This window comes from Centroberyx gerrardi, chromosome 5 (assembly GCF_048128805.1).
Source record: "Centroberyx gerrardi isolate f3 chromosome 5, fCenGer3.hap1.cur.20231027, whole genome shotgun sequence".
NCBI classification, from domain to species: Eukaryota; Metazoa; Chordata; class Actinopteri; order Beryciformes; family Berycidae; genus Centroberyx; species Centroberyx gerrardi.
This window is the reverse complement of record NC_136001.1, coordinates 16,263,868-16,274,368: the sequence shown is the minus strand read 5'-3', so window position 1 is coordinate 16,274,368 and position 10,501 is coordinate 16,263,868. Positions and strand designations below refer to the sequence as shown.

The window sequence follows — 10,501 nt, the reverse complement described above, 5'->3', positions numbered from 1 at the left end:
ATATCTTAGTATCTGGGGCTATACACTTTCCCCTCTATCTTGACCAGAGCCCCTGTCCCCACTGAAGAGAAACAGCCCCATAGAATGATGCAGTAGGCAGCGTGTGGCCTTTGGGTGACGGGTTGGTTTGGCTCTGAGTGAAAACAGATCTTTTGGAATAAAGAGCAAAAAGTTCTACTTTGGGGTCATCAGGCAAAAAGACATTTCCCACATGGTTTGGGAAGACTGACCGTCTTCCTGCATAATTAAGAGGGGATCTGATGTTTTACTTTTCTTTAGTAAGAAGCAAGAGGAAACTTTTAATATCTACTGTAAATATTCAGATTAGTAACAGAATTCTTCATATAACCATTCCAATGCAGTCTCCTCATAAAATAAGGGGGAGCACATTATACATATAAAAAGAACATTTTATTTCAGAATTTACAGCAGGGGTTACAAAATGTTTTCAGTGATGGACACAAACTGAACAAACTTCATTCTGCCCTTGGACCCAGATTCATTAAAACAAGCACTCTTGTGCAAAGACAAAGAGGCAAGAAACCCATTTGGGACCCAACTCATAATAGAATTTAATGAAAGGTAGCCTATTTAAAAACACATAAACAAAAAGATCTTATTTTGAAGCAAAAAAGCTTAAAAGCTTGGATTCTTCCCCAAAACTGAGGTATAGAGCATAACACAAATGATATCCTGAACTAAAAGCTGTGACATTCAACTTTGTCACATTATTAAAGCCCTTCTCCTCATTGTTGTTTGGCAAAAATAAATCTGTTCAGTGCAAGTAGCACAAATAGACAAGCAACCTGATTAACTTCATCTGCTAATTACAAAGCCATTTATGTACTGCATGAGTGCTTTTCTTTTGGTGTAGTCAAGATAAAAGTCTTTTATTTAGAAAGTTTAAGCAAAATAATGGGAGGAGGAAAACAACAAACAAAAAATCATGTGATTTTTTACAATGTAAAGCTCGAATAAATTTGCATTACAAGTGGTTTCTCTCCTCCCATTATTTTTCTTAGTATTTTGGTCTAATTGGGAGCCCTTCGTTGCTTTCCACCTTTCTACCTTTTATGTATATACAAATTTTAAAACGTTACAATGTGGGGGTGTTTTTTAAGCCCCAAATGATTCAGATTTTACTTTTTGGAAGTAGGAGGGGTCAGCAATTGCCATGCATCATAATATTCGTAGTATTCATATGGGATGGCCCCAACAGGGAGGAGCCCAACACAGAAAGTGTGACAGTGGAAATCAGTGGAAAATCAAACTCTGTAATGAATATCAGTCAAATAGCTTGCTGACAAGTATTGTGTAACTATTCTGCCAATCTTAAAGTGGTTCAAAAAATGACTACAGCCATCTTGATACTTGATTTCTCAACAGTTAGCATAAATTCCCTGTGTTAAACTCCCATATTAGATGATCAGCATCCACGTATATAATAGATGAGTATGCTCCATATGACCAGACCTCTTTGCTCCTCCTCCTTTCTTTCCTTCTTTACCTTTCATCCCTATACCTCAAGGAAGACCAGTCTTTTGGCCACGTCCTCCTCGCCATATTTCTCCTGGAGCTCCTGGCGTACCGCAGGGTCAGCTGACAGCAGGAGACTGTCGTCATGACGATTCCAAATTGGTCCGGTAAAGGAGGAGGGAGTCAAGAGCAGAGACAGCGCGGCAGAGAAGTCTCCGCTGGTCTTCAACAGGGCCTTGGTCACACTCACCAAGTCCTGGAATACAGACACACAGAGAGGAGTAAAGAGAAAGAAAAGGAAAGAGTGACATAGAGAGAAAGACAACAGTCAGTACAATTATTATGAATTCTTTTCTTTCTGAACACCTTTTTCACACTCTGCTTGCTCTGAGAAAACCAAAGTAGTAAGATGCGAGTTTGTTATGAACAATCATAGAGAAAGACATGAAATGAAACCCTGTGTGTGCTGCTGGTGTCTTGGAAGATGTCTATGTTGTGGGAAAAAAATTAAATAATGTGCAATAACAAGGGGGAGCAAGTATTGTGCTGTGACACTCACCTGGTTTGTCTGCTTCATCAGCCCTCTGATTCGCTGCTTGTCCTCTTCCAACTGCATCTGAGTCAGTGAAATCGCAGCGTCTTTGTTCATTAATGGCTGAGGGACGGAGGGAGCTGCTGTATTGTCACCGACGTCTGACTCTTCTTCCTGGGATTCACTTTCAAATATGAAGAGGTGGGCCTTGGAGGTGGACGGGACAGGCTCACTCGGCGCAGGCACGGGGCAGCCTGTCTCCGGTTGGGGATCTTTGCTGGAAGCCTGAACTTCTTGCCTGCTCTCCTGAAGGCTAGGTGCGTGTCCAGGGGCAGACTGTGGGGCAGCAGCTATGGCAGCAGTGGCTGCAGTGGGAAGGGGGGGTTCGGTCGATCTGGGCTGTGTCGCCACTGTTTCAGTCGGGTTTTGGAGGTCTGTAGTTTCATCTTGTTCAGACTAGGAGATAGGAACATAACAGTCTAAATCCTTTTTCCCTGTGAAATTAATAAGGTTCTTTGGCTGGAATAATTTTTATTTTCTTGCAATCAGCCAACAAACTTAAACTAAACTAAATGTTAAATGAATAGAAGTCATAGGAACAAGTGCAACATGTTTTGAATTCTTGGTCAAATCACCAACAAAGTTTTGGATATGCTGTGGTTGCCCCAATTATCATTAGAGCTACTTTGCTGATATCTGTATGGCTACTACCAGAGAACCTGTGGCCAGTTTTTAGGTTACTCTCAGGTCAAACAATGATCTGAATATCACATGGAAAAAACAAGAACATTCTTCAACACTACAGTTCAACTCTCTTCTACTTAAAGAATTTTGGTGTAAAGATTACAGGATTACCCTTTGGAAGACTTTTTTTATTGAATGATGCTAGATTTGTATAGAATGATGGATGTCTCAATGATGTCAGGGAGATGTATGTACAAATGATGGCAGGGGAAAGCATATATGCTACATTCTATGCAAGAGAAAAGTTAAGTACATCACACAGTATCCAAACAAGAGACGCATATAGAGAAGCACCCCGATTCAAAAAATGCAATCCCCATTTGCATTCTCTATCATTAATTAATTCTGTCAAGAGACACTGATCATCACAAATTCACCATTTCAAAATCTGCAAACTTGTCTTACCTCACTTTCATCTTCAAACTCTTTTGTTGCCAACTCCAGGACCCCCAACTTTCTCTTTTCTTTTCTCTTCCCTCCTTTCTCTGGCTCTTTCTGGGCCACTGTATTAGCTCCCTCATCTGAGAAACACACATAAGAGATTGTTCGAAGAGAAGAAAAGAGGAGAAGAGAAGTAAAGTTGTAATTTGCCTGACTGAGCGTTTAGTTAAATCTGCAGCATCAAAGTTGGCTAATGACACCGAGATATTGTCTTTCTGTTCTGTGTGATTGAAGTATGATAAACCTGTTTTCGTCTTCTTAGAGGGTGTAACTTGTCCGTTCTCCTCTGCTGATTTCGTTTTCCTCGAGGGCTGAGGTGATGGCGTGGCTTTCTGAGGAGTACATGGGGATGATAATCTGAGCTTTTTCCCATAAGGTTGGGGCGATGGGGGCTCCTCAGGGTGCCTGCGCGTGGATCGACGCTGCGGTCGAACCGGCTTAGGGGAGGCCGCCTGCTTCTTCTTTTGCTTTTTAGGAGGAGTGTCTGGCAGGGTTTCAGCCTGAGCTGGTGGAGAGTCCTCAGGCACAACCTCTGGTTCGGGGGAGCTGGTTGTTTGTGGTTCTACATTTTCTGGTTGTGTGCTCTCAACTGGTATGGGTTGGCCATTGGTCTGTGGGTCCACACAAAGCACTTCTTGTTCGGGGGAGCTGGGCGTTTGAGCCTCTACAGTTTCTGGTTGCATGCTCTCAGCTGGTTTGGGTTGGGCATCGGTCTGTGGGTGCAAACATGGCAACTCAGGTTGGCCGGTGCTGGATGTTTGAGCTTCAACAGTTTCTGGTTGCGTGCTCTCAGCTGGTAAAGGTTGGGCATCGGTCTGTGGAGACACCTGTTCTTTTTTAGTTCAGTCCAGTTGGGAATTATCAAATCACACACATACATCTTTAAATTATCAACCATGTAACCTATGTATAATTCTTTCAACTATGGTGCTTGTGTGAGCAGTGACCTGTGACACCTACCTGTGTTAAGTCTGTCGCTGCTGTGTCAGCTGAATGTGTCTGAGGAGGAGGAGGGTCATCTTTGTCACAGGAGAGATTCTGAATGTCTGTCTTCTGATCTTCTCCTACCTAGGAGCAGACAACCAAGAGGTGTCAAACCATATATCTAGTATGAAAGTTGTGACTTTGAGCGGTCTGGCGCTATTCTAAAGCTGAATTTATACTTCAGTGGAAACTGTGTGAATTTGAACCACGGAAATGATCTGAGGCACCTGCAAAAGGTCGCCGACAGAAGCCACGAATGTGTCATAACCTGAAATCAACCACCAACACCACTGAAACATGTACTGGTTTGTCAGATGAGTGAGATGGGATATCTGGTTAAATCACACTGCCTTAGATCTGTTCAACCATGAAAACAAAGTCCGCCAGTACTAGCACTTGTATTATCCATTTTAACAAGATTACACAAACATACATGGAATACCACTGGAAATTGAAGAACTTAGGAGAGAGAAATGCAAAACCAAAATTATAGCTGCAACATCCTCAAAAGTCCTCTGTACACTTTTCAGACATGAGTAAACTCAAGCTACATAAGCTTTCACATTGCAACTGTCACACGAAAACCTCTAAACTCCAATTTCAGTGTTTTTCAACTTCAATAGTTTGTATTAATGTGGGTCAGGACCCACATCCAAGCCCATGGGCCAAACACACACAGGTACCTGAGATATAACAGTTTGCAAAATTGGCAATTTGTCCTCACAGCAACATTAAAGAGCACGGCCAAATGTGATCTGACACATTTTGGAGCCCCCTCTTGTTATGTTTGATGTATTGTAACTGTTCACTGCGTGCTGTGCATGTTTTTATGACTGCAGACTGTAAGCCAAATTGCCCTTTGGGGACAATAAAGGTTTACTCTATTCTACTCTCTGAGCATGACACTTGAGTTTATCAGTATGTTTATGCTGTACACAATTGAAGCATGATCCATGGATGTAAGGTATCTCTTGAGCCAATGAGAACTGGACACACAGAGTCCATGATCCTTGAATGAGTGAGATAATCCAACTGGCTCTTTAACTCCTGCTCTCATTTCATTCAAACTGTGATCCTGGTCTCATGAAGAGCATGTATCCTGTAGAAAAGTTTAAACAATTGTGTGATACATAGCAATAGCTGAGAATACTTTCATCCAATGAATTACCTTGGTCTCTCCCTCTGTCCTCTCCTCCTCCTCTACCTCTGACTGTCTGTGAGCCAGTCGTGCCTTGTAACGGTGTTTCATTGACTGCCAACTGTGATTGGTCACATGCTTTTTTCCCATTTCTTGCCACAGCGTGTTCCCCCCGGTCTCCGTCTTGCGTTTGCTGACATACTTCAAAATGGCAGCATCCTCCTCTGAGGTGTAGGCTAACCTGCCTGTTTGTTAATAAAGAATAACAGCAAGTATCAACAGCAGTAGATTTGCAAAAAATAAACAGAGTTATACAATAAGATGAATAAATGCTAGGGCAAGTACAAAAGGCATTACACACCATGTAATAACACACTGTTTAACAGCTTTTTTAAAATTACTTTTGGGTATTTTTTTAATTTACTGCCCGAGTCTTTGCATATCATGTCGGTACAGGAGCAGCGGCAAAATAAATGAAGAACAATTTTACTGTGTTCCTCACAAAGTGCAAAGTTAGGTCTTATGTCACAGATTACCTCCTGAGAGGCCAGCAAAGACCTCCGTGTTGGCGGTCTGTCTGGTAGAGCGTCTCTGGACTTGTTCAGTGTTTAACCTGTAGTCCTCCACATCCAGCTGCAGATTCTTATCGATACAGTCCCGAATGTATTGTGTGGACACATACCTGGTCAAAGAGTAGACAGGAGCCATATTTACAGCTGCCTCATTTTCATACTGTGAAATTTTAGAAGTAAAAGTATAGCATATGGTAAATGATGTGTTCTTACGTAACCACTGTTACTAACAAATGGAATTATTCCACTAATGATATACATGGTAATGCTTTAGGTTGCAGTGCTATAACTTCTAATTACTGTAATTAGAAAGGTGGCACAACACAGTATACGCTAAGTTGTGTTAACATACAGAACATACTAATAGACATACTAATAAAGACAAGAACCTTTTTTCCACTTAGAAATGGTTTGGTTTTCTCAAAGTGTAACAAACCTTGGCAGTACATATTCTGCTCAGGTGAATGATACACCTCTCTATTTGCACTGCAATTCTGGAAAAGTCAAGCTGTATTGCAAAGCATTAGGAAATATGCATTATTCAAATGTTATTATTCAAAAACACTAATATCCAAACCTATCCAGCACCTACCAATGAGCAGCACTTTCTGGAAAGGAGCCCATTTCTTCAGGTTCAGCTAGCAGGATTGCCCCTGGCTCCTGGGCCTTGCACACCACGCCTCCCCCACCCGTGATGCAGGGCTGCAGGTGGACTTTGGCAGGACCCGGGCGCAGAAAAAAACGCATGGGTTCACCATCCACAGTCATGAAGAGGACTGGGGAGATTTTACGGGATTTGCTCCCATCCTCCTGTTTGGATGGCATGGTCGGGATCTCCTACCTGGTCGAGGGGGTGTAATTACAGACATTGTTAGAGACCGCATCAAACATGATGTTCTGTACTGTGACTATGGGTACGACCATTAAGGGTACCATCGGCGGCAGTGAAGCACCCTTATATTAATCACGGTGAAGGACACCTTTGCAGGTATTATTGCCATAAATACAACAAGAGGTTTCAATACAGCACTTTTATGTTGTATCTCTAGTTCTGGTAGGAAATACTGTTTCTGTATGTTTTACACCTGTCCTGACATGTACGGGTTAGAGGCAAATGCTGTCTAGCCCAGAGGTAGTTAAAATGTTTCATGGTGAAGAGTGGGGACATATAAGCTTTTGGTCAAGGAAACCCCAGTTGATAGCAGTTTACCAAGGGCCATAACAACCACTGCATTGTGCCAACAAAAGAAAAGCAGTCCTTGTATTTCTTGGGGATACCCTGGAGCTCTTAAATGCTCCACTTTGAGGACCACTAATGTGGGTTAAAGCTGATAAGCAAGAAAATATATTAAGTGATTATGACATTATGAGAGCAGCCAGTAGATTGATAATAAAACCACTGCAGCTACCCAGTTGGTTATTTGTAGAAGTTACAGAAAATGGGGCAATAATACATCCATGAGTGAAATATATTGGGATATGCATTATGAATGCGACAGAGCTTGAATGAAGAGAACGGGCACTTCGATTCAAATCAATGTTATTGAACGGTATACTGACTTCGACCACGATTAGTCTCATAGCATGAGAAACACTGCTAGCTTGTCAAAGGTACCCGTTGGAAATAGTAACATTAGCTAAGACTAGTTAGCATGATAGCTTTAGCAGAGATTATGATAACTCCATAAGAAAGCGGCTAGCTAGTTGGCGTTATGAAGAAAGAAAGAAATGTGTTAGATAGACTGGTCACTGGACTCAAAAGTTGTCAGTTAATAATTTGTTTAGTTGTTGAGTGTTGAGTGCTTACTTTTTTCCCGCCGCGACCACCAAAACAAAACTTCCGGCTTTATAATGAGCGACTGCGCATGTGTGGCTTTCTATTTCTTCTTCGGCGTGTTCTTCGACAAGACACTAGATAAGATATATCACATTACCGCCACCTGGCGTTAGTTAACGAGACTGGGACTTCTCTGTTTTCAGTCATCAGTACAGTTTGCTTATTTCAAAGACCCACTCATGCATCTCTTACAAACACTTTTAAAGACAAACACAAACCCAAATAACATTTAATAGCTGCATCACTAGGAATCCTGTGCATGACAATTTTTCTTAATTTACCACACCTTCTTTTTCAACCTCCTCTAGGATGTCTGTAGGTCAAAATGCTCAATGACCAATACAGAACCACAGCAGACCAATCCTTGTATGCACTAAGTCGCAACAAGTGGTGACAAGTTTTTGGTCATCTTTACAAGGTAAAAGAAATTTGTGTTTTTGATGGACACATTGAGGGATTGAGGGGCGAGATGCATTACATTACGTTTTAGGCATTTAGATGATGTTCTTATTCAGAGCAACTTACAGTGAGTGCAACAGTAGAATAAGCTTCACTTCCTAGACCACAATCAATAGTAAAGAGTGTGTCCTGACAATATTCCTGTCACCATAGAGCCTTACTCCACCTTACTCGACCTTGCTTATGTGTGTGTGTCTGACACATACACACACATAAACACACACACACACACACACACACACACACGTTACAATAGTGCAGGGTCTGCTCAAGTTTACAAGTAAGTTGAAGGAAATTATCCAAGTCACAAATATCTACCAAAACAGGACCGTACACAGACACACACACACACACACACACACACACACACACACACACACACACATGCACATGAGTCAGAGTGCTGGTGAGCTTATGTTCACAATAGAGTAGACAAACTAACGGCCCCTCCAGGACAAACAACCCCGCTGCACTGTGGGCTTACCTCAGCACTGCGGGCCTTCTCAAGGGACATTCAGAAGTACAAATTACATTTTTGGAATTAAACACATAAACACTGTCTGTCCAGTGGGAGATGTCACTTTTGATCAGTTGATTATCCCCCTGAGGCAGGTCTGCTTGAGAAAGGCATGATGGATAATTGTTGCATTGATGTCAGCACCTCATTATGAAGTGCAAAGCGGTAAAACTAAAGCTGCTATGTGCAATCTAGAAATGTTTTTCTTTTTTTTTGCATACAAATAGCAGTGGAGAAGTCCTGAGATAGGGTCGCGGAAAAAACATTTCTTCAACATTTCATGAACAAATAATTGAATGTAAAGACTTACTTAGGACCTATTCAGCATTTGTCTATATTCATACGGAGTAAAATTATTCAAACAGACAAACATTTGGGTTTTCTTAACAAGCTAATTAGACAGTTTTCATAGCATCTTGTTTTTCATGAATAAGCTGGGAATCAATCACAAAGTGTATCATGGCGTTTATCACAAAAAACATGATATGCAAATATTTTTGGTAATGTAGTCAGGCATCTTTGACAACTGTTTTGACCAATAGTATTTTTAATTGTCCTTTTCTTACTTATAACCCACTTTGATTTTCATATTGATTTTCACTCTGCGTTAATCCAGTTCCCTGTTAAAGGTAATAAGGCCAATCTGCATCGCCTCATTATGTTTCTCATGCATCGTCACTGTTAGGCTTCTCAAACTACAGAGTGCAGCTTTAAAACTTTACCCAGTCTTGAGTCCATTAAGCCAGGAGGCCATGGGAAGGAATTGGGCTGGCGTGTTTGCTGTATCACCTCATTGCCTCCCTCACAGTCCTGACAGCTACATTATTGTTATTGGCCTCTATTGTTCCTCTCCATCTTCAACCAAACCAGCTGAAACAATACAACAGCCACTGAGACGCTGCAACTCCTCTAAATTAATGTATGTTTGTGCACAACCTGTAATAATTCCTAACTGCGGATTATGATCCATCCCCGACACAAACCTTTAACCCTGAAATAATCAACTCATTCCTGAGCCGTCATCCCGCCATCGGGCTGATCTGCAGTCCTGTTGTTGCTCTTGGTTATTCCTGTTCTCAGAATCAGCAACTATACAGTGAATGTGTGGCCAGGTCAGCACAGTGCAGCACAGTTTGGTTTGGTTTGGCTCAGGAATTGGCTCAGGAAAATCCCCCTACTGTGCCGCTCAGTAGTTGTTGACAGCCTGTAGAGGGAGATATTGTTACATTGCTTTACTGAACGTCAGGGCTGTCAATCAACATACAGTATCTCTCCATGGTAGATATAGGACTTATTGGTTGGTCAAACATAATGGATTGATATTCATATCTCAAATAAACTGTATGTGTACTGTAATCTGATCTATTGTGAAAATAATTTTCAATTGACATCATCTGTTCACAGAATTACATTTTGTCCTTTCTGTTTAGGAACAGTTTTGGCTGAACAGTCCAAAACTTCATCAGTGTAATGTACTTTTTATCTGCTGGTATTCATCCACATAAAAATCCCATTTGATGAAACTTCAGCCTCTGGACTCTAGACATGACCTTGACCTTGACATCTCCCTAAAACATCATGACTGTGAGTCACCGACTGGAGCTCCTCAGGGGAAGACACAGCCCTCCGGTGCCAGCGGTGTTTTGCCTTGTCACTGGTGTGGTATGATCCTCCTTGTGGATGTGCTGCTTGGGTAAAACCAGGCTACAGGGTAAAGGGCATTAGGCCATCTGCCACACTGAATCACTGTAAGGCCTCGGTTGTGGTATGGCAATAGAGATGAACAGGCGTTGTTATCTAC

At 41.7% G+C, this 10,501-nt stretch overlaps 1 protein-coding gene across 1 annotated transcript; it reads right to left on the bottom strand.

The window, feature by feature from the left end:
• Positions 1-434: 434 nt before the first annotated feature.
• terf2ip (telomeric repeat binding factor 2, interacting protein) lies at positions 435-6,722 on the bottom strand. Its single transcript, XM_078283426.1, has 8 exons — positions 6,480-6,722; positions 5,852-5,997; positions 5,346-5,560; positions 4,154-4,261; positions 3,438-3,906; positions 3,158-3,273; positions 2,036-2,464; positions 435-1,732 (listed from the first exon to the last, which is right to left on the bottom strand). Exons 1-8 carry the CDS (start codon positions 6,710-6,712, stop codon positions 1,517-1,519), a joined length of 1,932 nt encoding a protein of 643 aa, XP_078139552.1. The 5' UTR covers positions 6,713-6,722; the 3' UTR covers positions 435-1,516.
• Positions 6,723-10,501: the final 3,779 nt, after the last annotated feature.